This window comes from Punica granatum, chromosome 1 (assembly GCF_007655135.1).
Source record: "Punica granatum isolate Tunisia-2019 chromosome 1, ASM765513v2, whole genome shotgun sequence".
Lineage (NCBI taxonomy): Eukaryota > Viridiplantae > Streptophyta > Magnoliopsida > Myrtales > Lythraceae > Punica > Punica granatum.
In genome coordinates, this window is record NC_045127.1 from 52,794,705 (window position 1) to 52,822,456 (window position 27,752).

Genomic DNA, 27,752 nt, shown 5'->3' on the forward strand with positions numbered 1-27,752 from the left:
TTTTATTCATTAATACACCGATCTGACTTAAATTGAATTAATCTGGATTTATTCACTCTTTGATACAGACCTGCAAATAGATAATAATAAAAAAAAAAGCTTTGAGAGAATCTGTGCCCGTTTGTTTGTTGTCACATTGTCAGCCTTTTCACCTCTCTCTCTGGTCGTACCCCAGACCGTATTATTACCAAATGACGATATTCGAGCTCCGGTGGGTTTCCCCTTCCACGTCCCCGATCTTTTCATTATTCTCAATTTGGTCCTCCGAGTTACTTTGCTTGACTTATACTCGTCAATTTCTTATATATCCTCCTCGACCACCATGCATCCTTAACTAGCTTAGCTAATAGCCAGGCCTCCCTTCACAATTTAATCAATTGATGCACGTAGGACCGAATATTCATTTTGTTATTGTAATTTATATGATATTACACAAGTTGATCGACCAGAAACGCTTACTATTATAAAAAATCTCTTTAATTTCTTGTTACCGATATACCTCTATTGGTTCAACCAATGAGGAAATACCTAGAATTGCTGAACTTTATTAGGGGAATGCACATCGAGGGGAAAGTGATATGTGTACCCAAAGAGGGAAATGAAAAGGAAAAAGCTAACCATAAAATAATGAATGCGGATGAATTACCCTGCGCTAATTTTTGTCTCGACTTAAGAATTGTTTGTCATGTTTTCGATGAACTTCCAGAGTATCATTATCATCAATCAAAATACAAATTAATATGGATTGATTAATGTGATTTAGTGTCTTTTTTTTTCCCTCATGTGAGGTTTCATATTTGATTGTTGGGATATTTATCCTCAGTGAGCTGATTCTGTTCAAACCTGAATGAGCCGGAGCCTATTAAATTTTTGGATATCAGGCATCAACAATGAAAAAAAGAATAGTGGGGCTTCTTTAAGATCATCCGTGTGATATCGTTTTCGATCGAATAATGAAATGATAAAGTTTTGTCTCCAAAATGGGTATGATTTCCTTTCTTTACAAGGCCATTATTCCCTATAGTAAAACACAATCTCATTAATTATGTCCCATTGTCCTTTCTTCCCCTCGATTTAAAAGATAATGATGGTCTCAAATAATAAAGATAAAAATATTTCACGTGCATGATATCCTGTTCACGAATTATGAAAAACACAGTAATTACCACATGCTGCACTTTAATTAGAAAGGATGTTGTTATTCGGTAGCGATCACCGATTATTTAGACTATTGCGAGTCAGTTAGCTGGATGGACGAAAGAAAGTCGATTGAAATGTACAATACCTTTCGGATTGAGTAATAGTTCCTCCTCACCAAATGGTCGGTTTGACGCGATTTGATTATGGAGTGGGCTAGTAAGACCTGTGTGGAGTTCGTCAATCAAAAACATGACCTGTAGTCATTTCAATATAATCAAACATGTTGTTGAAAGTGGATCCACCTAATGATTTTTTACAGTACGGACTAAAGTTGAGATCATAAGGTGTCTTCAGCCAATGAGAATATTTTAGCTACGAGGCGCTTTGTTTCATTGAGCTTTGAGTTTTTGTACGCTGCAAGTAAATTCTATTTACAAATTACTATGAGCTCAATTTGTCGTAAAGTCACGTTTATACTCGGAGACCCTTTTAAAAAGCACAACCGATCTCTTCAAACGAGGAGGCTGGGAGAGATGGGGAGGGAGTGTGACTAAAGAAAACCCAAAAGCTCCCAATTAAAGCCCAAGGAGGCTTGGTTTGGTTTGGTTTGGCTTTCCCATCTTCTTCTCTTTGGGTCCTCCCAAGATATTCTTTTGTCGTCCGAGCTTCTTTGATTTCGAGAAGAATCATTATATCAAAATTATAGAGAGATAGAGACTATGGCACTTGAAACCGTTTTCTTCCCGCAAGACCCATTTGGGTGTTACAGTGGAAAAGAGCTCTACGGCTTGCTCGGTGATGGTGGAGGCGGCGGGGGGAACATTTCGGCCTTCTTTGATGACTTTGAGGTCCCATTGGATTTCGATAACAGCTTTCTTGACAGCAGCATGGATCGGTTGGATGGCTCTTCCGGCGGTTCGGGGCCGGGCGGAGGCCAACTGCATATGGGTGATCAGTCGAGCTTGAGCCCGTATCCCAACTACTCATGTTCGTCTTCACAAGTTGAAGTGGAGGCGGCGGTGGTAGGGGAGAGGCCGAAGAGGCGGCGCGGGAAGAGCAAGAAGAACAAGGAGGACATAGAGAACCAGAGGATGACGCACATTGCCGTGGAGCGCAATCGGCGGAAGCAGATGAACGAGTATCTCTCGGTCCTTCGTTCTCTAATGCCGGATTCTTACGTCCAAAGGGTCTCTATCTCTTCCCCCTCTTCATCAATTATCAGAAAAATCATTCGCTTTATCGTTTATTTCGAAATCACATTCGTATTTCCTGTTTTGAGATTGCAAAGGTTCCTTTCTGTAGTCTGATTGACTCAGTCCGAAAATCACATATGGTCTTAAAAAACTGCATTTTGAACTTGTCGATAGCCGCCTTACGGTTCACCTCGACAATCCTATCATCCTTGGGGTTTCTCCTAGAATTCAGTCTGTTCACTCTCAAGGCCCCATTCACGATCTTGTCTCCCCTAGAGTCAAATTGTCCTTGGCCCGACGGTTCCGGCTCACGGTCCCAGCAATTCGTACGTCTCGTTGAACACTAATGGACTTCAACGCGACACACCTCATGCTGTATGACCTATTGTTCCTCAGTCTACGGGATTTGTTGATGATGAGCCCACTGGACGGGCCAGTCAGTCACTTTGCTAACTACTTTCCATATGCTTGTCGAGCCTAGCATCCGAAACTCGGAAGCTCTCGGGGTGGTTGGCTTTGAAAGGAATAAAAAAAGAAAAAGGCATTGGGATTCCATTTTTATTCAACTGATCTTTGCGAAATAACATTTGACCTTCGATTTTTCATTTGACCACCCGAGTCCAAACTTCCGAAGAGAATACAAAATCGTAACTGGTAATTGCAATGGATGACTCCTACTTTGTTCAATGATGGAAAATAGAAATATTCTTTCAAGTTATGTATGAGATTGATTTGACTAAAGATTTTTCAAATTCTTCGCAATTTCGACTATTGCAGGGCGACCAGGCATCCATAATTGGAGGAGCCATAAACTTCGTCAAAGAGCTCGAGCAACAGCTCCACATCCTCGGCGCAAGAAAGCAGTTCGAGCACCCTGACCAGGGTTTACCATCTGATCCTATCCCGCTTCCTTTCTCCGACTGCTTCACCGTCCCCCAGTACTCCTCCATTGCCGCCGTCAGCCATGAGGTCCAGCCAGCAACAATTGTTGGAGAAGTGGAGCCGGCTGCAGCAGTGGCGGCACAGCCTAATGAAGTGGCGGACATAGAGGTGACTATGGTGGAGAGCCACGCGAACATGAAGATAAGGTCGAAGCGGAGGCCTAAGCAGCTCCTGAGGCTTGTCTCCGGCCTCCAGGCTCTCCGGCTCACCGTGCTCCACCTCAACGTCTCCACCATCCGTCAAGTCGTCCTTTATTCTCTCAGCCTCAAGGTTAATTAATTGCTTAGTTTTATCCTCCCATTTACTTTTTGAACTAGTAGTTCGTACATGCGCTGAAATGGAATGAAATGATATTATAACACATAAGTTACAATGTATTTTCTTTTTCATCATAGCGTAACCAATTGGTCGTATGTTGCGATGATTAATGTATCGCAGGTAGAAGACGACTGCAAGCTGACAACAGTCGATGAAATCGCTTCGGCCGTATATCGAATTTTGGTTAGGATTCAAGAAGAGGCCGGTGTGTGAACTGAAGAAACAACTCGACTCTCCTTTCTTTTTTCCCCCTTGGTTTTTCGTTTATATTTTATCTCTTTAATTTGTATTTTGCATAATTAACACGGGTTTTATCTTTAATTAAACCCCGCGTCTTACCAAATTGTGGCACCTAATGCTTTCCCAATTTCTTCAGTCACGCTTAGTCTCTGTACTTAAGGGCTGAACTAATTTAGAGGAAATTTCATTTGTCGCCGCTTATATGTAAATGTTCGTGTTCATCGGCAATTCCTTGTTCCCCGATCTGTTCTCGACAGAACTGTTGCTGGGCAGCACGCATATAATATATCTATGCAACAATATGCATAATTGATCAGTCCAAATTATTCTTCATGCTTTGAAAGTTAGGAGGAAGAAGCTCGTCAAGCAGAGATGATGTGGTGTTAATTTTTTCGATTACAAAAGAGAGAGGTTCATAGACTCAGTAAAAAAAAAAAATCTAATTTGGATCCGAATAATCTCATCATAATAATTAAATTTAAAATCTCTAAATTGTCGGCTGTCAACATATATGCTACTGCATTACATATTGTTTTTTTTCTTATTGTGGTGGTATTTCGATCTAATTGCAGGGGAATAGCAATAATTTTTTTTTGGGGATTGGAGAAAAAACGCAATAATTTAATAATCTATAAGAATCACAGGACAATCCAAGTACAAGAGAAAGCTGTCCACATAAGGCTTTAGGAGTGTTAAAAGCTTTTTACTTCTGCATCTAACTCTGTCAAAACTTCCCATCGTCTAGATTTATATGTATTTTCACCTTTCATTTTACTCATGAAAGAGCAGCTTTCAGTCTAGCAAAAAAAAAAAAAAAAAAGAGCAGCTTTCCGATATATAGAAGCTGCTCGTTAGGGAACGCACATCCGATCATACGGCTTATCACCCCTTAATTAAGGGATATTCTCTTGAAGGGCTCGAATAATTTTTCTATCACGATAGTTCTGATATAGATCCAAAGCTTCCACATATATTAGCCCCTCAGGTTTCTCCAAGTGGTCAAATTCTCTCGAGAGTGATTTATTAAGGGCAAATTTGATTTGATATGAAATGTGTGGCAAAAGATTCGTTAATTGTCGATCACCAGAAAGAAACTTACCCCACATATACCATATAAAGGAAAAGGTAAAATGGAATATTCTGTAGTTATTTGTGATGTGCGTACAATTTAAAGTTTCATATTCTATAATCATTGGACTGGTTGATGTAATTATGGGACCATGATGCTGTATTACGTTCGAGCATCTTTGGGCCATGAGCTATATATCTTACTGATAAAAAGAAAAACCCTAGAAAAAGGACAAGATATGTATATATATGTATATATATAGAGAAATATATTTTTGGTTTTATAAGTTTACTTTTCAGTCAATTTTAGTCCTATAAGTTTTAATAGTGCGTTTGGATTTAGAAATTTTTTTTAATTCAACTCAACTCAACTTCACTTTTCTTCAATTCAACAACACAATTATTACTCTCTTTTTAAAAAAAAATAACCATTCAATTTAATTTTTAATACTAATTTCTCTCAACTATTTTTTTTTTCACAATTCAACAACACAATCATTATTTAATTATTACTTTATCTCAACTATTCATTACTTTTTCACACTTTTTCTTATAATTCAACAATACAATCATTACAAACCAATTAAAACCAAAACTCAACTCAACTCAACTCTAATACCAAACATATTTTAAAATGTCGAATTAGTCTTGTACAATTGTTCCGTAAGGCAATTTTGGTTCATTTCGTGATGGGATGATAACGGATGCTGAGTTGGACATTAACGCCATTACATAAGGCCATGTGGCAATTTATTATTCGCTGAAAATTTAAAAGTTAAAAGAAAATAATAAATAAAAATTAAATTTCAAAATAGAAATAAAAAATAAAAAAGAAAGACCCAGCCCCTACTGTTTTTTTTAATATTTTTAAATTTATGTTCTAAAATTTATTTTATTAAATTTTCACTATTCTTTTGTGTTTTGATTTTTCTTTTAAAATTTAAATTTGTTGCCAATAAAAAATTGCAACATGGTGTTATTTAACGTGTTAGTGTTCACGTTAGCATCCGTTACAATCCTATTACCAAATGGACTAAAATTGCCTTAGGAAGCAAACATATAGGACTGATTCGGTAATATTAAAAATTATAAGACCAAAATTGATTGACTATCAACTTGTACAACCAAAAATATCTTTCTATATATATATATATATATATGCTGGTAAGATATATATCTAGTTCTTTCTCTCTCTCTCTTTTTTGTCAACTTTTGTTTATCAAGAAAGAGATAAACAATTGTTCCATACATTGTAAATGATATTAAAATATATGCATTAACCGAAAAAAATCACTAAAGAAATTTTAAATTATAATACTAGTGTAATACATATGTCCAATTTTTCTCACAAATATGTAAATCAATTTAATATTTTGATAAAAATTGGTTTGGCAACGTAGAATATCTTTTTTTCTATAATAGGTTCAATTCTTTCTTCGAAGAATTGCTTTATTTTTTTTCGGGTTATAAGAGATGTCAATGGATTTATTATAATGAAAAAGAAATCTTACTGGTTCATAAAAGAGCACAAGTAGTCCCACTACGAGTATACAAGTTATAACCTTTGTTTACCGAGCGATGGGGTGCGTGATTACGCTATATACCTTCTTTGATGATGAGAATTGCATGACTACCACTTGGTATTCCATTTTCGGCCTCAATTAAATATTCAGGTTCGAATCGGATCTGCTCAATAAGGAATAAAAGTCTCCCAATTATAAATTTTTTTCATTTACAAGATTCGAATTCAAAATTTTATCTAAGAAAAATAGGTGTTGGACCATCGGAACCAACCACATTAGTTGATTAATATTTTTAAATCTAATAATGAATATTGGAATGTGCTTGAAATGATGAATTATAATATATAACAGATTATTTAACCATTAATATTGGATTTATAGGTTCTACCGAGAAAAGATAAATTATTGGATTTGTAGGTGTGAATCGATCACTGTGTTTGTATTTACATGGTAAGAAGATATTTGCACACATTTAACAATGAGGTTGCTGTTAATTGAGTGAACGTAAAATGAGCAAAGGAGGATGTTCTTTCCCTGTAGACAACTTTACGCGTGGACATTTACAATAATAAAAAAAAAACTCATAAGGTAACATATACATATATATATATATATATATACATATGCATGCTGGGACAATCGAAAATATTTTTGAGTATGCACTCTAGTATTCAAAAACTCAATTAGTCATGACTAATGATTAATTCAGTCCGAGTCGGTTCGGCCTACTAAGAGATAAAACTATTCCATTATGAATTTTTTCCATTTACAAGTCTCGAACTCAAGATCTTATTTAATAAAATAAATACCAAATCATTTGAACCAATTCAAATTGATAAGGACAAATAAAAAATTTTGTTTTATGAATAACAATAACTCATAGGGTCTACGTAAATAAATGATATGTGAGATTACAATGACAAGTGCATATGATTCAATTAATTTCTGAATATTCCGGACTCCTATATTCTTTTTATTTTTTTAACCAGAAAAATCAGGAGCCCAAACTATGTGATTGAATAAGTCCTCCTCTATTTGTTGCGGGTCGAGGACTCCTTCTCCTTCCCCTGACATATTGACTGCCTTCAAGACAAGAAAATATAACCCAAGCGGGCTATTCCCCGGGTTGTACGATTAAAAATGTAGTGAAATGGTGGAATTTTAATATATCTGTATGTGTATATAATAGTGGGAATTTAATGGAAAATGTTTTTTCCTCCGAAAATTGCTTGCTCTGAATCCTGCGAATGAGAGGCATTGGAAAAGTGCCCCTCTCATTGTATTTAATTACAGGTCTGCTCCTTGTGTCATATTCGGAGGCTCCGAATTTGGAGCTTATAGCATCACTCAATTTAATATATCTGTATGCGTATATAATATGTATTATTTATTGTTTACGTGTGTGAACACACATATATGAGATGGGGTTGGGGTGCGTGTGCAGGAGTTCTAGTTCTAGGGTTTATTTTCGAAGATTCCAACCCTAGCTCTTTCTGTCCCCTTCTTGTTTTTTTCTTTCTTGTTTTCTTGCGGGGGAACATGGGCTTGAATAGATTCCATTCCCCTGTCTTCTCAGGCCAATTGTAATTCGTTTATTCATTCATTTTCATGACCAACATTTTCTAATTATATATTTATAAGTTAAAGCACCCCTCCTATTTGGTAGTAATAGAAAATGAAGAATTTAATCGTTTAAGAGATCAATTCTTATAAAGGAGTAAGTTTCACTTGGTTTTAGCGATGGAAAGAGTAATTCCCCGGTTCAATTTCACCAAATATGTACTCAACAACGGTTAATTGTATGCTAATGAAGCGCTTACGAATATTTAATTGTTTCTGGACATTTTATTGAGTCATCTATATATATATATATATATAAATCTTTATACCGATCGAAAAGTGAGAGCCTTGCATGCATAGAACATTCTCATTTTTCTCTCTCACTTCTCCATATTCAATAAATAGTAACATCTTTAATTGATTTGCAGAAAACATGGAAAGAATACCTTATCCTTTTAAACAGGTTTAGATCGACCGCAGATTATTGACCAATATGTCGACTATTTTCCCATTTCCTTACCTCAAATGACAAAGTAACAATCAACTCCAGGAATATATGATTGATAAATATTGACCCAAAACAAAGGATCAGAAAATTAAGAACGAAAAAGCTAGCCCTGAATGAAGAAGAGAGAAAAAAAATGATTAAGGGGGAACAGGAGCACACTCTTTTTAATATCATTGGTTGGAGATTGTGGTCCCTTTTCATTTTTCTTGTCCCTTGAAAGTATTATATATATATATATATATTTGTCAGTGACTTTTCCCTGTGAATCGAAGGGACGTCAGAAAGCTCTCCACCTACAAGAATGGATCCACAGTAAAAGGAAACCCTAGAAAAACCTTTATAAAAAAAGAAGAAGGAAAGAAACAGTGTTGTTGTGTTGTTCATTGATAATCGTAAAATTGTGGCCTTTTCTAGTAATTGCATACTATGAAAGGAGAAAGAACACATTACTTACATATATAATGATATGCATCATGAGCACACATATTATATATATGTTCTTGCATGCATATGCGTACGCATGATTAAGTGGATAGAGTAGACGGAGGCACTTTAATTTCCTCGGATCAGACAGAATATCATGCATTGCATGTTAATCATGGCGTCATGCAAAAGAGCGATCTAACAAAGTGACTAATAATGAAAAAAGCGAATAATTATTGGAGATTGCCTCGAAATAGGCAAATGCATGAGAGAGAGAGAGAGAGGGCTTCCAACAAAATTTGCATCTCTCTCTTCTCTTAAAGTGTTCCTTTGTGAACCTTTACATGTCATCCAGGATGTTGCCTCGTGATTATTGAAGCTCTGGTGTCTTGTGTGCAATGAATGGCTAAAAATGGTCGTGGAGCATTAGTTTATCAAATTGTGAAGGATTGGATTTTCTTTATTTTACAGTTAGGTGGTGTTCAGGTCAGTTTATGCACACACTTCACTGTCTATCGTCTCTCTGAGTAAGTCGGAGATAGAGCATGTGCGCCTGACTTAAACGATATATATATATTATATTCTCAAGAATCCTACAAGTAGATTTATCTTGATGAATCTATATATTCATCACTGGACTCCAAAGTTACAGGAATCTAATTTGTGACTTAGGTAGATTGGTTGACCACTTGACGATTGGCTAAGTGGCTAATCCATTAACCACTCTTTAACTTTTTTCCATTATTGTGATTCTCCCAGGTTGAAAGTCATAATTGACGTATACAAAGCTCCCACATTTACGGCAACACTCTTATTTTGCCACCTACTCGTTACATATACGAAACGATCAGCCAATGTGTACTCGAGTCGCATAAAAAATATTGTCATAATGTCATTGTATCTTACAATTTACACGCTCGTGCAGCATATTTGATCGTTGGAAGCTTCACTATGTGTTAGCAATGCCAATAAGTTGAAATTCTCGAAAGCTAATGGACCAAACAAGCGCATCTGGTGTAGTGGTATCATAGTACCCTCCCACGGTACTGACCGGGGTTCGATTCCCCGGATGCGCAAAGTATATGGTTTTTGCAATTCCGTCTCCCGAGTTTTGTTTATTTCTTTTGTCGCCCCAACTCTTAGTTCTCTTCGGCTTTTCGGTTCCACCCCAAATATTCAGTTTCATTTCAATCCGGTCCCTAATTGTCAATGATCTTGCACATTTCATCCATCATCTTGAACAAACAAGGGCTGCATTTTTCGTTCAGTATCTGCATATTACCTTACCAAAAAAATCTAATGGTATGGCACCCTCAGGTCTTTCGATGTAGAATGATTTGCGCGAGAATTATCACTTGCAAACTACTATCTGTTCCAGTACACAGAGGTATAATAAGTTCGAGAAAGAAGCACAAGGGAGCCAGTTCATTTCACTTCACTGAAAGCAGAAAGAGCTGTATGCTTGACCGATCATAAGATTGCATGAACGGAAGAAAGTTGGAAGGCTGGAGACTCTGCGTGAGGTCCTCGATCACAAGATTCGCCTTCTCCACTAGACCAACAAATTGGTTGAAAGTGTTGACATTTCTGATCACTGAAGCGATATAAGCCACGGGATGCTCCCTGCCACCACTCCTGTCATTACAGAGAGGTGGCAGCTTCTCCCCGTGCAGAAGAGTGGATAATACACGAACTAGATCAGGAAGGCATGACGGGTCGTAAATAATATCAGCACCTAAGCTGTGGAAAAGAATAAGAACCCAAGTGGCCTCAGATCTTTGTCTCGAATGCAAACAACTTCTTCATTCGAAAGTAAAGGAAATATAGGTCGTAATACACACATAATATCAGGCTTCAAGGCGAGGAGCTCGGTTTCTGATGCAGATTCCCAAGGCAAGAACATGCATTTTACCTGAAATACACGGTCAACACCCATAGATGTTTCCAGCCTAGATAGCACTGTGAAAAATTATCGAGGTAACAAGAATAAGATTTTGGGCTTAAAATATATGTGAGAGAACCGAACGCTCACTGGGCTTGGAGACTCGAGAGGTTCTGACTCCTGATCATTATCAAGGGTCAAGTTATTCAACTTCAAATTAAGCTTCATGTTGGCCAAAGTAGACAAGTCCCCATCACTTAATATCACCTAGATCAGATTAAGAGAGATTTCAGAGGTTCCAATCTCATGCATCCCAAAAAAATACAAGTTCAAGAAATTATAAGAAAACAGGTCGCAGGAAAAAAAAAAAAAAAAGACATATAATTCAAGGTAAATATGAAGAATTCAATCATGTATAGAAATCTTTGGCTGAAGATATGTTTTAAGATAGCCCACCTTGTTTGCTTTAATGTGCGCTAGACAGATGCCGACTAAGCCAACCCCTGAGCCTACCTGGAGAAAAAACACATTCTGTTTCATTTGTGTAAAAGTTTTCACGGATTCGTGAATCATAAATAGTTATTAATATGTGCACCGAGGACACAATAAAACAACCCAGAAATGAAAATCAAGTGTACACATAATCCACTTTCCATCATGTATTAGAATGATCTTATAAGTCCATTCACTTGAATGAAGCAAACCAAGGGATATTCTAGTTCTACCATCCACATAAATCATTTCTCCGATAATTCAACCCACGCCCTAGTTTGAAATGAATGAGCATGCAGAACATATACCATACCTCAAAACATGATTTCTTAGAAAATAGTTGTGGATAAGAAAGTATGAGTTCCGACAAAAATAGACTGGACGGCCAAATTGAGCACCTGAACAAGGAGTGGATTAGACAGTACAATGTTACAGCGGGATGCATTCATATCCAAGAGACCATAAGTTTCTAACTTCTCTCACTCTTCAAGCACTACAGGCTGTTAAAATCTTGTTCTCAAAGTTATTGCTCTCTGTCTCTCAAACTAAGATATGAAAATCAAGTTAACTTACATCAACTGCTATAATGCAACAAATAGAATTGGAAGCATACCCCGTGTCTCCTTCAAGCATGTTCAGAGAACAATGCAGAGGAACCACCAGTTTCCTAGTCATTGGGCAGCTTTGGAGGTGACAACAACCTACACATGAGGCAGTCTCAGCGGACAACTCTAAAACATATAATCTGGATCCACGAGAAAAGACTAGATCAGAGAAGACAAAGATCACTACCTTCTGGAAAGAGAAAGGAGATGTACTTCAAAGCCCTCGCATTTCCATTAATTGAATTCCCCTCCTGATAAATAAAGGTCAAATCCCAATAATTTTAAAAGCGGCAAGGAACTCGGAAGAAAGAGTCAGGAACTTGGAAGTAAGAAAAAGTCATTTCTAAATACGCTACAGACATCCTTGTGAGAATCCTCACCTTTGAAGTAAGATAATCAGTCAACAATTTGTAAAATTCATCCAAGACAACATCATGGTTTGATTCAATCTCACGTATAAGCTTCTTTAGGAAGTTCTTCAAATATGAGGCATGACATTTTCCAACCTGCATTAAATACTCAATTTAAATTATCACGAAAATTTAGAACTCTCTATCCAGTAGCACTGAGAAAAAAACAGTGCACTCTGAATGTGGCAGCCGGCAGCACCAAACTAATAGCATATTGAATTCAAAATGATTAAAATCTGACATTTCACAAAAGATAAAACCTTTGCCTGCTTCCGTCGATTAACTAATTAAAATATTGAAATTGCAGGCAAATGATGTATGAGATTCACAAAGATGGAAAATTCATAAGCTGCACAAACATAGGTCCGAGTTGGGAGTTTCAGCTTTGGGCTTCAAGTAAGGTCAATGTCTTATGCAACTTCTTTGAAGTGCAAACTGTAAACCCACCCTCAGGGTTCCAAAAATCCCCAACTTCCAATGAATCAAGACAATCCCGAAGAACAAAAATCACAGACGAGCAGAAGCACATATCTGTTCGGTTCGGGTTCAGGAACAAAAAAGAATTAAATTTCTCACATGCCCAAATCAGCATATCAGCAGGACAAGGCTCAACTACGCAGTCAAATCAACCCCACATCATTACATTTAATCACAATGCAAAGTTCATTGGACAAGAAATTGAAAAGGATGAAATTGAATAAGAGAATAAGGATATATGCTAATAAGTGCAGATGGACCTTACAGCTTCCCTTACACAATGATTCCAAATGAACCTCTGGACGCTCTCCGTGATCGACCCTCCCCCGCAAAATCTAAGTGTTTGGCCATGGAAGCAAACAGCACAACCTCAAATTCAAATCCGCTTGAATGGACATAAAGAATCAAAGCAGAAGAATTGAAAGTAAGAGATGGCAAAAGAATCACTACCTGGCGTATGACAGTAAAGTGTCTGAGGGTTCCATCGCAAGAAAGGCGGAGACCAAGTGGAGACCAGACGAAGGGGAAAGCCCTCCTCCTCCGTCCGCCATTGAAGACTGATGATGTCTCTGAAGCTCACGCTCGTCAGAATCTCCACTTAGCTAAGCTCAAGTAAACCGGTCGCTAGATTTCATGTGTCGTACTCAAACGGTTCGGTTCGGCTCGGCTCGGACCGGACTGTGATAAAGGTTTTCCATATGAATTGATATATTAAAAGATCATAATAGAAGAAATTCACGTATTATTAAAATTTCCGAACTGTTTGAGACCCATCGGAACTCGTGACCAGGATCAAACCGCACTCTTTCGAGGAACGGTACTAATAACCAATAAGTTAGACATACCTTATTAACTTACCCCCCAAAAAAGAGAATTTTTTCGAATGATTATAATCTTTATATTATTTCTTTTCATTTTTAATAAATGGGACAGTGTTTGCTTGATGGGGTTGGAGATTTTGACAACGGTTCCTAACCTTTTAAGTGTTCCAATTTGGAGTGTGCCCTTAAATTTGTAATGCTACCTTGCAAGGAAAAGAATGGTATTTTTCCCTTGCTTTGATCAAAGCCATCCACACCCACCAATTGCTTTTCAATCCCCTGAAGCTTCCCATCGTTTTCTCGATCGCGCGACCTCTTCTATCTCACAAACCAAATGCCCCGTTGAATTGCTACCCCCTGCCATAATGTAAGAAAACACAGTGTAACGTATCTATAACATAACATGTTTGCTGCAAAATAGTAGGAAAAGGATGGTCGCGGGTTCCTTATGGAAGTTTCATATCCATGAAAGTCGGCGTTTTGGAAAGAAATGTTTCATGAAATTTTCGTAACTTGCCGAAATGTCGAGATCTCCCGAACTCCGAGCGCCCATGTAACTGCAGAATCACTTTCTTCTGAACAATTCTGCTGGTGGATTAACTCCGAGGACAGATTAGTAATTCACCATAACAGGATAAACCCTTTGCTTCTGGTCTTCATGTTGGCTTCTGAGCTTGGCTGGAAGCAATGTCTTGTCTTTTGTTCTTTCCCTATTAAAAACCATCCATGGCCCTTTGCCTTTAGGGCCATAACCCATTAACTTGCAAGCTCTTTAGCTCTCGTTAGCTATGGCTGCAGAAAGTCTCAACCTACACCTCCTTACTTTAGTTTTGATGTGCTTGTTAGTGCTTACAAGTTCCACGGACTTCAACTTCCAAGCAGTTTTCAACTTCGGTGACTCCAACTCCGACACTGGAGACCTTGCGGCGGGCCTTGGGTTCCGCCTTGACCTGCCCAATGGGCAGACTTACTTCAAGACCCCGACGGGTAGATTCTGTGATGGCCGCCTCATCGTCGACTTCCTCAGTAAAAACCCGAACTTTACTCGAGAATTATAAGCTCCCACGTGCCTAATTATTCGAACTTTTTCGATCGTGTTACACGGAAAATGGGGTATTTTTTAGGAGTACATACCAAGAATGTTTGCTATTCATTCCGTTTTTGGCTTTCCTTCATTGGAAGCAAAATTGCTTTTTCACACATAAAATAAAACCAATGGGACATTATTTTATTTAATTTTTAATCCAAAAAGGAATAATAAAATGATTTGCGGTTGGTAACTAACGTTATTAAGTGAAAGCTACAATCCTCTTGCTATTGTTGAACAACAATGGCTCCCACCAAGACTTGCCCTCTCCTCCTCCTCCTCCTCCAAACCTTCACCTTGCTTTCCGTCTGCCCGATCATCGCCACTTCGATCGAATTCGATTTCCCGGCTGTTTTCAACTTCGGGGATTCCAATTCTGACACGGGCAATTTGATTGCGGCAGGGATCGAAAGCCTCAAACCGCCTAATGGACAGAGCTATTTCAGTGCTCCGTCGGGGCGATACTGTGATGGCCGTCTCAATATTGACTTTCTCAGTAAATTTTTCGCCATTCTTCTCGGAATCATATCTGAATCTCGTTATCTGTTTTGGGATGATGATGATGTTTCATGCCTTATCCTCTGTTTCCCATGTACTAGTTCAGTGCTGTTTATCTTCATGTTTGAGAAAGCTTTCGATATTGAAAGTTCGATACGGTATTTTTCAGTGGATGCTATGGACCTTCCGTTCCTCAATGCCTATTTAGACTCTATGGGGGCGCCTAGTTTCCGAAAAGGCTGCAACTTTGCAGCAGCTGGATCAACTATCCTTCCAGCAACAGCAACTTCTGTTAGCCCATTCTCACTCCGTATTCAAGTCAATCAGTTCCTTCGTTTCAAAGCTCGGGTCCTTGAATTGCTCTCAAAGGGTACTTTTCAGGTCTTACGCTTTGTGTTCGAAGGCAGTTGCATTGGATATCTGGAGATTAATGCGGCATGTTTATTTTTAATCCTGTTCTTCCACAGGCAAGAAATTTGAAAAGTATCTTCCCGCAGAAGATTACTTCACAAAGGGGCTTTATATGTTTGATATAGGACAGAACGATCTTGCCGGTGCTTTTTACTCCAAGTCATTCGATCAGATTGTCGCCTCGTTTCCGACAACTTTGGTAGAATTCGAAGCTGGCTTCGACGTATGTTTGAGAAGCTTTTTGTGTCTATTGTTTGGACAGTCATACACGAGAAAATAATGTCATTCAACTCAGTTCGTCTATCTTGTTTTTGCAGACATTATATGACCAAGGGGCTAGAAATTTCTGGATACACAACACCGGCCCTCTCGGTTGCTTAACTCAGAATGTGGCAAAGTTTGGGACTGACCCATCAAAGCTCGACGAGCAGGGATGTGTGAGCAATCACAATCAGGCTGCGAAGCTCTTCAATCTGCAGCTTCATGCCCTCGCCACAAAATTACGGGGACAGTATCCTGATGCAAATATCACCTATGTCGATATTTTCTCGATAAAGTCCAATCTTATCGCAGATTATTCCCGTTATGGTATGACTTCATTTGGGTTAAATGTTCATGACAGCTTGAATTGACAAGATGATTAAAACTTTCTTTTTATTTGTTGGAACGATTTGCAGGGTTTGAGCAACCATTAATGGCCTGTTGTGGCTATGGAGGTCCCCCGTTGAATTATGATAGCAGGATTTCGTGTGGTCAGACAAAGGTTGTCAATGGAACTTCAATCACCGCAAAAGCTTGTGATGATAGTACCGAACATATTAACTGGGACGGGATTCATTACACGGAGGCTGCAAATCAATTCGTTTCTTCTCAGATACTAACGGGAAAGTACTCTGATCCGCCTTTCGCGGACAAAATGCCTTTCCTTCTTAAGCTTAAGTTCTGAAGGAAGACGAGCTATTCAATTATTTTATTTGTTTATTTTTCCACAGTATGATGCGAACTTTCCGTAATTCATCAATGTACAATATTTTGATATGAAATTTCATCTCCTACATATCTTGAACAGAGCAGTCGGATAGGTGTGGAGAACCTTTCAAACTTTATATATCGAAAAGATTTTGCAGATAGGCTATCTTTGCTGTTGCAGCCATCTTTCTAGGTATAGTCCTCTGTCATCCGAGAAAAGAGCATGAAATTGGACAAGACTTCTAGATGTCATATACTGATTTACAAATTACAACCGAAAGTGAAATTCGAATATCCTCTGATCTACTAGTTTCTCATCAATTTATCTACGACATAACCTGATCACGAATCGGTCCATCTGTATAGACAACAGGTTATATGTGTTTTGCTCGCAGTACTTATGGTAAACTCCACCAGGAATAAAGGCTTTCTTCTTACTTTCTCGATACATAGGCATAATACTGCGCCATAGGGACAACAAAGGCAATCACTAACAATCCTCCAACAACAAGACTGAATTGTCCTCTCTTCTCCTCGGTCTCTTCTCGGGTCTTGAAGTTGGACTCTCTCTTGTTGTCCTTGAACGTTGGCCCACCTGGGTCAGGAAGCCCATCGATAGCAGCAACCAGCCGTTTAGCACTGCTGTAAGCAGCTTCATTGTACTTCTCTTCCGTTGCCAATACTGCACCACACAAGCAAAAGAACGTGAAATAACCTTGCCCTACAACTCCAGAAAGTTACTGCACTATGATGTTATTCGTGGCAGTCACATCAACATACAAGGCTGAAGAGACACCATGCCAAACTTTACCTATGCACCTCATGAAATTAGATAGATTTACTAGCAGGAGGATTGTTAAAAGGTGAAACAAATGGCACAATCGTTTAGAAAATGAGATGGATCATTCATCAGTTCAGCAGCATCACAGAAAAGAAACCGGCAAGAGATTTCGGAGCACATTGCATTGCACAGGAGAAAGTAACGATGCAAATCTTGAAAAGCACAATACCTGGTAGGTTTTCGGAAACAGTGGCATCTAGAATGGTATCTCCAACAGCCTTGACAAAGTCAGGGCCGCCAGTGATTGCCCCTTCCTTTTGACTGGTAACGAGCACAACTATGCCCTTGTTGCTGCCTTCTTCAAGGGTGGGGTACCAACGCTCTAAGACTTGATCGGCATATTCAAAAGCATCGGCTTTGCTCTGCGAACCGAGTGATTCTTTAGTTTGTGACTAACCAATCAGCAATACATAATTGCAGCAACTCAACACCCCTGAAAGCCCCTTTTGTTTGCTCTGCACCCCGAGAACGAACTTATGTGTATCTAAGCTTTGGGAGCATTCCACACTGTCATAGTTCAAAGCCGTTGATCACAAAAAAAAAAAAAAAGAGTCCAGGCAAGTTACGCTAACTACCTCCATATTTACCCAAATCACGGTGACACCGCTATGATCATCGCAACAGAGTCATCTCTAAACTTTCAACTGAGCTATACATAAAACACAAACATATATAACACAACGCTCTCTACATTATTATTAGCTATGCATTTGCTCTTGCAACCATATTATATTCCCCCAGACGAAGACATTCTCATAAAAAACGAAACCCGAATTCAACATAATCACCATCTTTAGGCAATAACAGCAATTTCCCAAAATGCCGCGAATTTCCTCTCTCCTTTCTTCAAGTGGGCGTGTTTGTTTAACTAAAAAGGTTCATACTTTATGTTGGGGCAAGAACTTACAGTGAGCTTCCGGACGGTGACGAAGTTGATGTGGAAGTTCTTCCTCGACTCCAAGTCAGAAAACAACCGCTTGAGATCAGACTTGGTGACTCTGCTAAGAACACCGGCATCGTCCACCACATACGATTCCTTCGGCGGGCCATCGTTGATCACATCGAACTCCGAAGCAAGCGCAGGGCTTTCAGGCAGGATTGGGCAGAAGTTGAGGGCCAGAGTCAGAGCAAGAGCTGCGAGACCCTTCTGGGCATGGGAGAACCAGCTCCTGGGCTCTGTCAGAGACAGCTTCCTCGGCTCAAAATCTCGTCTTTTGAGGCTGCAGATGGTGGGTTTGGCGAGGCAGAGGGTTCTTGATATCGAATGGCTCGGCTTGGAGGAGAGCAGCGGTGAGAGCGAGCTGGAAGAGAGGATGGTTTCCATTGGAAAAACGTACAGGGACGGATCACTGGCTTGCCATGGCTGCCTGCTTCCAGTTTGTTTCTATTCCATCAGGAAATTGGGTGGCTTGCATTTGTTGTCTGTGCTCTGAATGAGGATAACGCCCGTCAGCCATGGAACAGAGCTAATGAGGGCTTTTTTGTCAATATATGTTCCAAAATCTTGCTGGGAAAACCAATTTAAGGATGGAAATCATTATGTTTTGCTGTTTGTGGTTGTTCATTTACGTAGATGCCCCTGTGTAGATTCAGAAATCTCAAATGGACCTTCGTCTGGCGCTAGATATGAAGTCCCTCCCTTGTCCCCACATTATCTCCCACCATTTCTGCAGCAGCCATGAAATCTCCTAGCTTTTCTAGTCTTCCATGGCCATTTTCATCTCCCTCTCTGCCCACCCAACACCACCGCCAAACCCTACCCAAACCTCCATCCCAAAACCCAATTCTCCCTCCCCTTCAAGACCCAAAGCCACCCTCATACACACCCATACTTCCAAGAGAGACTTCCTGTTCAGAGCTGTTTCCTCGCTGTTTGTGTCCTCTCTTGCACATTCCTGCCCATCTGTCCAGTGTTTAGCTGAGACTTTGCCTCCTCCGAAGTCGTCACTTTCGGGCATTGCCAACACCAAGTCCTGGTTCCAGTACTATGGCGACGGGTTCTCCATTCGGGTCCCGCCTCAGTTCGAGGACGTCACGGAGCCTGAGGTACTGATTTTTCACTAGTTTTTTTATTTTTCAATCAATGTGGATTGGATTTTCAGGTTATGTCCTATGTTGTTTAGAGATTAGAGTGGGATGTTTGTTTGTCTGTCTGCACATTATTTGCTGATGTTGCCTCGTCTCTCCTTGATCAATGTCATTAGGATTTCAATGCCGGGTCTTCTCTGTATGGTGATAAGGCCAAGCCGAAAACATTTGCCGCGCGGTTTGCATCTTCTGATGGGTGTGTGCCATCATGCTAATTATCCTGTCACATATATTTAGTTTATCTGTATTGCATCTGTTCTTGGCTATTGGTTTTCCACTATTCTATTGTCGATATTCTTCAAATATGTTATGTCCGTGCAGATCTGAAGTCTTGAGTGTTGTCATCCGCTCGACAAATCAACTGAAGATAACCTTTCTGGAGGTTTGTGCAATGCTCATGAGTAGATAATCCGGTATTTTACCATCCAATACAGAGAGCTGAGGATAGATTAACACGATATGGAGGATGCTTACCCGCTTCAGTAGATGATTAAAATGTCAGGACAATGTACTTATTCAATTGGAGAAAAGGTAAAAAGAATATTTGAGAGAATTTATTATTAAATTGGAGAAAAAATAAAAAAGTAATGATTTTGTTGTTGAGTTGAGGGAAGAATAGAGTGGAGTGGAGTGGAGTGGAGTAGAATTTTATTTTGAAACCGAACAAAGATGAATTCTCATATTTTCCCTTTAGGTTGTAGATATAGAATCCGTTGTTTGTCTTGAATGTGATAGCAACACAATTCTTTCCGAGCCCCGGATTTATGCTGAGATTCTATTCATGCATGTGTTGCTAAGTCTTCTTCCTGAGTCAGCTCCCTGATTGCTGGAAGTGAATACAGGATTAAAGACGAACACATATATTGTTTATATCCAACTATTTATTAGACATGACAGATCATTTATTAGTGCCTTATTTCGAGTAAACTCAGGTTTCTTACTGATTTTAACAGGCACAAGACATAACCGACTTAGGTTCGTTGAAGGAGGCGGCAAAAATTTTTGTTCCAGGTATTGGTTCTGCTTTCGGTCAATTTTCAGCAAAATCGCTGTCCCATGAACTGTCGACGGTCTCACATATTTCACAACTTTGTTTCACGAATTAACATACTTTTAATTTTCACTCCTCCGCTGATCCTGCTACTGAGGCCAGAAACTAAATTTGAATAATGCGTTGCAATGACAGGTGGCTCAACTCTATATTCAGCTCGAACGATAAAGATTAAGGAAGATGAAGGTTTCAGGTGAGTCAATTCTGGCTTTCGTAGGCATTACTCAGAGTTGTTTCACGAGAAATAATATGTTCTTTGAGTAAGAGGACACACTAGATGTAAATGTCTTAAGTGATATTCACAGCAGAGTTGCCTTCTCCCCATTTTTTAAGCTGTTCGAGCATATTCCATTTCAAATGAAATTTTTATTAAACATCTCGAATTATCTATTTCATTCATCTCAGGACATATTACTTCTATGAATTCGGTAGAGACGAACAGCATGTAGCCCTGGTAGCTGCCGTAAATAGTGGAAAGGTTTGTATAAATCCTCCGCTTCTTTAGGTCTTTATACATTAAAGAAGCTTAAATTTTTCTGATAGAATAAGTATTAAGCTGTATTCATACATAAATTTCATAGAATAGTTGATCATCTCCAATGTGCAGGCAATTATTGCTGGAGCCACTGCTCCACAGTCCAAATGGCATGATGATGGGGTGAAGCTCCGTTCTGCTGCTATATCCTTGACTGTTCTATAGTCATGTTCGTGAATGGCCAACATCTGATTGAATTATGATCAGTTCAGGGAAATTGTTTCTTTGTTTGGAGAGAAGTATTTTCATACAAATCCAGACCAGAGATATTGTCTTCGAGATTCTGTAAGCTGCCTTTGTAGCATAACAAGTCATGCCCTCTGTTACGTGAGTGAGTGCCTCGAGGTCGTGGCAATTTTTGTCGGAATACCCATTTCTGGTCCGTAATTCTTCTTCTGCAATATATAGAGGAGTGTATTCTGCAGATTACACTGTTGGTGAATTGAAATGACAAAACTTGTTGCTGGGTCCAATTTGCTATTTTTCAACACGTGTCGATCTTGATTTGGTATAGACGTGTCGTGTTCGATTTCATATGAAGAAGAACAGTCAAGTAAGAAAAAAAGAATGAACTAGTCCAAAATTCTATTCCACCAAACGATATCAGGAAACAAATCTCTATTTTCGTATGTGAACCTTGATGCAAGTAATTAACATAAACTATCTGTGCAAATTGTGGGCTATCAGATAAATTCTTGAAGAAAATCAAACATGTTCCTTTCAACTGGACACTGACATCTCAACCTCAATGCATTTCGCAGATCACAGTTTGCTTGAACTACGCAACGTAACCCTTCCGATGCATAAGCTGATAGTCTTATCTTATCACCCAATTAGTTCTGCCGAAAAATATCTTCACTAGACTGGTAATAACCATATCGTAGCGTCGCCATCTGCAATCACATGATTGCTATAGAAAGCTTCGCTGCAGTTTGAGATCTGCACGTAAGTGCAGTATACTCCATCTTGCTATCATCAACGAACAAAATGTCATGACAAATTTTTCTCGAGAAAGTTTCACAAGTGGAGCCATACCGGCGTTACCTAGTTTCTGCTTAATCTAAGAAATCAATTCGATGGCAAACGAACAAACATTAATGATTCAAATCTGTTCCAGATCTCCTGTTCCGTGCTGGATGTCTTTGTACCTTTTCTGCATTTGGGTAAGGAGAGTTTCTTGCCGGTGAATGTGACAGGACGAGGACTTCTCATGAACTCCCCACCAACATCTCATGAGAAGCATGAGGAGCAACCATACGCAGGTAGGGGACAACAACAGATACTGTCAAAAGTTGCCCAACCGATAAATGCGAACCCGATAAATATATTGAGAAAGCTGATCGAAGCTCGGAAATTTATGGTAATTTTCACGGCGCATTCTGTTGTTTTAATATATCTGCAGGGCACAGTTCGATGGGAAGACTGATGATAGAAAGTTACAAGGTCATGATGGTGGAATGGTCTTATAAGCGGATGGTCGAGATATTTATCCTGTCCCGGCCTACTAAACACAGGGGCCCCAGGGTGGTGGGCGCCCGAACCATCCAAGGCCGGGACAGGACAAATTTCCAAATCGACCGGTCTCCAACACGTGTATCGATTATCATTTATGGATTACAAAATATATTAAATTTAACGACGATTCTAATTGGTCGATTATCGTCTCTCCTTCACCTGGCAATTTGCCATCCGCGGTCCATGTTACTTTCACGGGATCAGATCTCAATCGAATTATCCATAAATCGTCCCCACGTTCTTTGATCAGCAAAAAAAAAAAAATTATTAAATTATTATTATATATTTGACTCCATTTATTAAAAATTCAGGCCAAATAATGGCCCGGTGAACTGTTCATTCTTGATCAGATGCGGCGCCTCCAGGGTTGCATCCAATGCTCCCGCCAATGACAATCAATTATTGGAGTTCACAGTTCAGTCCATGTCAGGACGGCCGTATTGATCAACAATTATTTGATAGGATATCACTTCACCTATCAAGAGATAGGATATCGCATGATGCATTTCGATACCGTAAAATAATTTACCGTTCTAAAATCTGCTCATCGTATTATATAATTACACACCATATCGACACTCATGACGTCTTGTGTTCACTTGCAATATGTTTAATGAAGTCATTTTTTTATTAGAATTTGTTCTTGACATAATTTTAATTTTATGAAGGGTATCGATACAATCTTAGCTTAGACGAGTTTATCCAAAAGAAAAAAAGAAAAAGGACGCGGAGTGACTTTGCATGGCGAGCCAATTGCGGGCAGTTAGTCATGATAGTGTGTTTATGGGGAATTCTATGGTCTAATCCCTAAAACTGATTGTATAATAAACTTAAAATTCATAATTTACAGACAATACAAGTAAATTTTTTTCGAAAAATGTAAAATTTAGTTTAAATAATTTACTCTAAATATTTTTCAATAGGCACAATCACCTAAAGGCATATAATTTACTTAATATTGAGACTGGGATATTTTACGACAACTTTTAAATAATTACACACGTTAGACCTTCTCGTGTCTATGATTTCCCAAGTGACAGAAGATATCATCAGCGTGATGAGGAGAGCAGGTGGGCACGTCGGAGAAACATCTTTGGACAGCTATGAGGCTGCACAGGGCCGATGATATTCCGCATCATATCGGATAAAAGCTCGGCGCCAACTACCATTCTTCCCTCCATTTCGAATCCTGAACTATAAAAGAACAAGAAAGAACAGAGAAGAAGGGAACAGCAGCATCTCGATCCACACACATACATGACAACAGGATCCTCATAAATTCTCTGTGTTGGTCTGTGTTTGTCCGCCTCACCTTAATTTCAGAGCACCCGACCTCCGTCAAAACATCCTTAAAGAGTTTTTCGAAGCTTCCGATCCTGCTTGTGCTCCCCATTCCAATCTCTTCCCTCCAATAATAACATGTAACTGTCAAACACTCCAGTGGTGTTTCATAGAAACAGAAAAGTCAACCAGGTCCAGTTATGGCGGCTATGGAGGCCTTCTCCTTTCTGCTACCGTCCCAAGTGCGTGAGTCGTCGTCGTTCTTCAACATTGGTACCGTAGTCGCTCTCTGCGTGTTCTTCGCCCTGCTCTGCGCGTGCATTATAATTGGCCACCTCCTGCACGGGAACAGGTGGGCTAACGAGTCCATCACGGCCCTGCTGCTGGTACGTCGCGGAAGCCTTCTGGTCTTCGCGTGTTTATGCATTGAAGTCGTTGTCGGGTCGATTGAGTTGTGGGTTTCTGATGGCTTAATTCTTGCTGTTGGCGGTGGTGGTGCTCGGATTGTGATTACAGGGGCTATGCTCAGGTGTGGTCGTGTTGCTGGTTAGTAAAGGGCAGAGTTCTCGGATTTTGAGTTTCAGCGAGAATCTCTTCTTCCTCTACTTGCTACCGCCGATCATCTTCAATGCCGGGTATGCTCTCTCCCCTTCTTTCTATGTCACCCACTGATTAGAAGCTCCCCAAAATACTTCAGTAGGACACCTGAATAAGAATTCGTGCCAAAGGAGATATACGATATGTTCATGCGGGATCAGACAGTAGTTTTGCCACCTTCATTATGATCTATGAATTAGTCATGATTATTGTTCTGCTCTTGTTCTGTCTGCTATGATCGCCTCATTCTCGAGCTCACAGTTTCCAGGTCAAGAAGAAGCAGTTCTTCAAGAACTTCACAACTATACTGTTGTTCGGAGTTCTCGGGACCGTCATCTCTTTTTGTGTCATATCTTTAGGTGGGATCACAAAACCATTAGGAACCATCTCTTGGAACAATCTTAGTTTTCGGTGCTATTTGAAGCTTAATAACTTCGAATGTTTTACCCAAAAATTTCATAGGTGTCTTTCTGCTGTTCAAGAAAATCGGCCTAACGTCACTGGGAATAAAAGATTACCTGGGTACGCTTAGATCTAATCATCACTTTGATTAGGAAAAAAAGAAGAAGAAGATAATTTCCTTGTTATGTACTGACGAATAGACTTCTCCGCGTGAACAGCTGTCGGCGCTATACTTTCGGCAACGGATTCAGTTTGCACGTTGCAGGTTCATCTCCCAAATCACCACCTTTAGCAGAATTTTTTTTTTCATTTATTTATGTATTGTTACTAATAATCATCTGTTTTCATTCTTTTGGATATGCGGTAGGTTCTCAGTCAAGATGAAACGCCCTTCCTTTACAGCATCGTCTTTGGGGAAGGAGTCGTGAATGATGCCACTTCGATCGTGCTCTTTAATGCAGTTCAGTCGCTCGATGTGAGCAACATCAGTGGGCTTACGGCCTTGAAGCTTCTAGGGAATTTCCTATACCTCTTCTTCACCAGTACTATTCTTGGAATTGCTGTAAGTTGGCCTTTGTATATCTTTTATGTCTTTGTATGACAAGAACATGTCGAGAGCAATTTGCAGCATGTCTTTACATTCATATAATCTTCTCGATGTTTCAGGCCGGTCTTTTAAGTGCTTACATCATAAAGGCTCTTTACTTTGGAAGGTGAGGATCTCCATCTCCATATTCTTGCCGAATTTCTTCCAACATTACCATCTCCCAAATCGAACTTGGACCAATTAGTCTCCTTTTTCTTTCCATTAACCATTTAGTTGTTTATTTTAATCCTCTTTTCATTCGATCATCAGGCATTCCACTGACCGTGAAGTTGCGCTAATGATGCTCATGGCTTATCTGTCATATATGCTTGCTGAGGTACCAAGAAGTTGAAGCTAGTGCTTTAAACTTTCGGCTTTCTGTACATAAGTATGTGATCAGGCATTCATCATAAAAGCAAACTCACTTTAAATCTGCAGCTGATGAATCTCAGTGGAATTTTAACGGTATTCTTCTGCGGCATTGTCATGTCCCACTATACGTGGCATAACGTCACTGAAAGTTCTCGTATAACAACCAAGTAAGAATCAAGAACGTGCTACTTCTGTTTATCTACTTCATGGCTAGAATTCATTACTTGAACCAACTAGTAAGCTGCATATAAGTTCATTATAATAGAGAAATGCTGTAGTTTGAGCTAATTTTGTTATTATGAAAAATCGGACATTCCCATGGAAGTGGAAATCAGGAGTCGTTGACAGTCGCATGAGATAAATACTCAGTACATTCATCGATAGATTTCCTATTAGCTGCTCCTAAGTGATCTCTTGGCAGTTCTCTCGATTCCTTTACTCTCTCTTTCCTTATCCTGATTGTCCAATGATTACAGGCATGCTTTTGCAACAATTTCATTCATTGCGGAAACTTTCATCTTCTTATATGTGGGCATGGATGCCTTAGATGTTGACAAATGGAAAAGCAGCAAAGCGAGGTAGTATTAAACAAGTTTATATGTAATAAGACTTTAAATAAACTTCATAAACATCAGAGATCACAGAAAAGTTATATAATATGTTGACTGTCTCCGGGATTCAGAAATTTAAACTTGTCGTCTCCTTTCTTTATGAATTTGATCCAGCCCAGCAACATCAGTGGCTGTGAGTGCTACCTTCTTAGGATTACTCTTGGTCGGGAGGGCTGCGTTTGTGTTCCCAATAGCAAATATCAGCAACTTACTTAAGAAAAGAGAGAGCTCAAAAATTGAATTTCGGCAGCAGGTAATACATGCAGAATTTGATGGCTATCTGTCGTGTATTTTGCATTTCTTGATCTGCATTAGTTGCTTTTCGAGCTTTGCTAACGCTACAAATATCTCAGTTTATAATATGGTGGGCAGGCCTAATGAGAGGAGCAGTCACTATAGCTTTATCTTACAGTCAGGTATGACTATAACGGAGTGATGTTCCAAGTCTTACTCTCAAATCCTATCACGGAACAAAATTTCCAGAAAATCTAACTTGCAGAATTCTTGCAGTTCTCAAATTCAACAGGAACGACTTCGCCGGATGATGCACTGATGTGTACCTCTACCATGATAGTCGTCCTATTCAGCACGATTGTAAGTACTTTTGCAGTGGATCAGTTTCGAATGCCCAGAATTATCCGTGGCTCATATTCTTTTTGATGACTTTGATGGATTTGGTATCCCTTCAAACAGGTATTTGGTTCCATAACGAAGCCTCTGATCAAAGCGGTTCTTCTAAGCAGGCACAAGCCCAACGTTTCAGATGCGACTGATCTCCCGAGCCTCGAGGACCTGAGGCTTCTGTTCATTGAAAATGGAGCAGAGAGTAGTGAGCAGGGGAGCAACCAACGAAAGGGAAGTAACCTGAGATTGCTCATGACACACCCACACATAACTGTCCATTATTTGTGGAGGAAATTCGACGATAAATTCATGAGACCAGTGTTCGGTGGAAGGGGTTTCGTGCCATTCGTTCCCGGATCTCCAACAGAAGCGGCGGATGAGAGTCACGAAAACAATGTCTCAGACCGGGCAGTTGACAGTTGATTTATTCTTCCCCGCCCTTTTGTCAGATGTACAACAGAGTGAGATCACTTGTAGCACAAGAAATTTTGCAGATTTTCTTCTTTCCTCCTCATCATTGGCAAAGAGATTGTGCATCATATTCTTTTGTTAACTTGTGCAAGAATAGTTGGTATACTAATTTTTCTATCATTTGATTTATTCTTCTGAAGAAGCGAGTGTGCGATGACCCTTTTGCTCTTTCTTCACCAGGAGCAGTACTTTGGTTTATGTTAGACAAGAA

At 39.4% G+C, this 27,752-nt stretch overlaps 6 protein-coding genes and 1 non-coding gene across 12 annotated transcripts; 5 read left to right on the plus strand and 2 right to left on the minus strand.

Annotated features, from left to right (window-relative positions):
* Nucleotides 1-1,647: 1,647 nt before the first annotated feature.
* Nucleotides 1,648-4,061, plus strand: LOC116193278 (transcription factor bHLH94-like). The gene is made up of 3 exons (XM_031522095.1): nucleotides 1,648-2,327; nucleotides 3,111-3,545; nucleotides 3,714-4,061. The coding sequence occupies exons 1-3, from the start codon at nucleotides 1,860-1,862 to the stop codon at nucleotides 3,804-3,806; spliced, it is 996 nt and encodes a 331-aa protein (XP_031377955.1). The 5' UTR covers nucleotides 1,648-1,859; the 3' UTR covers nucleotides 3,807-4,061.
* A 5,859-nt stretch (nucleotides 4,062-9,920) lies between these two features.
* On the plus strand, nucleotides 9,921-9,991 carry TRNAG-CCC. The gene has a single exon. It is a non-coding gene; the product is annotated as a tRNA-Gly (tRNA).
* Nucleotides 9,992-10,151: 160 nt separating this feature from the next.
* LOC116205771 (protein-lysine N-methyltransferase EEF2KMT) lies at nucleotides 10,152-13,391 on the minus strand. Of its 2 annotated transcripts, none has more exons than XM_031539454.1 (10): nucleotides 13,232-13,391; nucleotides 13,059-13,116; nucleotides 12,275-12,400; nucleotides 12,082-12,145; nucleotides 11,903-11,990; nucleotides 11,603-11,687; nucleotides 11,254-11,310; nucleotides 10,948-11,064; nucleotides 10,757-10,827; nucleotides 10,152-10,655 (listed from the first exon to the last, which is right to left on the minus strand). In XM_031539454.1, the coding sequence occupies exons 1-10, from the start codon at nucleotides 13,330-13,332 to the stop codon at nucleotides 10,346-10,348; spliced, it is 1,077 nt and encodes a 358-aa protein (XP_031395314.1). In that variant the 5' UTR covers nucleotides 13,333-13,391; the 3' UTR covers nucleotides 10,152-10,345. The 2 variants fall into 2 exon arrangements, with proteins under 2 accessions (XP_031395314.1, XP_031394650.1); XM_031538790.1 differs by having other exon boundaries at nucleotides 13,047-13,116.
* A 984-nt stretch (nucleotides 13,392-14,375) lies between these two features.
* LOC116210690 (GDSL esterase/lipase At1g54790-like) lies at nucleotides 14,376-16,671 on the plus strand. 3 transcript variants are annotated; one of them, XM_031544698.1, is made up of 6 exons: nucleotides 14,376-14,652; nucleotides 14,940-15,185; nucleotides 15,357-15,557; nucleotides 15,655-15,821; nucleotides 15,916-16,186; nucleotides 16,276-16,671. In XM_031544698.1, the coding sequence occupies exons 1-6, from the start codon at nucleotides 14,391-14,393 to the stop codon at nucleotides 16,542-16,544; spliced, it is 1,416 nt and encodes a 471-aa protein (XP_031400558.1). In that variant the 5' UTR covers nucleotides 14,376-14,390; the 3' UTR covers nucleotides 16,545-16,671. The 3 variants fall into 3 exon arrangements, with proteins under 3 accessions (XP_031400558.1, XP_031400550.1, XP_031400543.1); XM_031544690.1 differs by lacking the exon at nucleotides 14,940-15,185 and having other exon boundaries at nucleotides 14,376-14,628; XM_031544683.1 differs by lacking the exon at nucleotides 14,376-14,652 and having other exon boundaries at nucleotides 14,908-15,185.
* A 125-nt stretch (nucleotides 16,672-16,796) lies between these two features.
* LOC116210708 (UPF0603 protein At1g54780, chloroplastic) lies at nucleotides 16,797-18,840 on the minus strand. The gene is made up of 3 exons (XM_031544711.1): nucleotides 18,316-18,840; nucleotides 17,578-17,770; nucleotides 16,797-17,249 (listed from the first exon to the last, which is right to left on the minus strand). The coding sequence occupies exons 1-3, from the start codon at nucleotides 18,730-18,732 to the stop codon at nucleotides 17,002-17,004; spliced, it is 858 nt and encodes a 285-aa protein (XP_031400571.1). The 5' UTR covers nucleotides 18,733-18,840; the 3' UTR covers nucleotides 16,797-17,001.
* Nucleotides 18,841-18,985: 145 nt separating this feature from the next.
* LOC116210712 lies at nucleotides 18,986-21,555 on the plus strand. Its single transcript, XM_031544726.1, has 7 exons — nucleotides 18,986-19,454; nucleotides 19,613-19,692; nucleotides 19,818-19,878; nucleotides 20,450-20,507; nucleotides 20,683-20,740; nucleotides 20,953-21,025; nucleotides 21,155-21,555. The coding sequence occupies exons 1-7, from the start codon at nucleotides 19,116-19,118 to the stop codon at nucleotides 21,245-21,247; spliced, it is 762 nt and encodes a 253-aa protein (XP_031400586.1). The 5' UTR covers nucleotides 18,986-19,115; the 3' UTR covers nucleotides 21,248-21,555.
* Nucleotides 21,556-23,806: 2,251 nt separating this feature from the next.
* LOC116194765 (sodium/hydrogen exchanger 1-like) lies at nucleotides 23,807-27,661 on the plus strand. Of its 3 annotated transcripts, none has more exons than XM_031523662.1 (14): nucleotides 23,808-24,264; nucleotides 24,395-24,513; nucleotides 24,737-24,834; nucleotides 24,938-24,997; nucleotides 25,096-25,142; nucleotides 25,245-25,439; nucleotides 25,544-25,590; nucleotides 25,734-25,800; nucleotides 25,902-26,002; nucleotides 26,312-26,413; nucleotides 26,561-26,699; nucleotides 26,800-26,862; nucleotides 26,957-27,040; nucleotides 27,190-27,661. In XM_031523662.1, the coding sequence occupies exons 1-14, from the start codon at nucleotides 24,079-24,081 to the stop codon at nucleotides 27,217-27,219; spliced, it is 1,338 nt and encodes a 445-aa protein (XP_031379522.1). In that variant the 5' UTR covers nucleotides 23,808-24,078; the 3' UTR covers nucleotides 27,220-27,661. The 3 variants fall into 3 exon arrangements, with proteins under 3 accessions (XP_031379528.1, XP_031379522.1, XP_031379515.1); XM_031523655.1 differs by having other exon boundaries at nucleotides 23,812-24,264; nucleotides 27,140-27,658; XM_031523668.1 differs by lacking the exon at nucleotides 27,190-27,661 and having other exon boundaries at nucleotides 23,807-24,264; nucleotides 26,819-26,862.
* The last annotated feature ends 91 nt before the right edge of the window (nucleotides 27,662-27,752 follow it).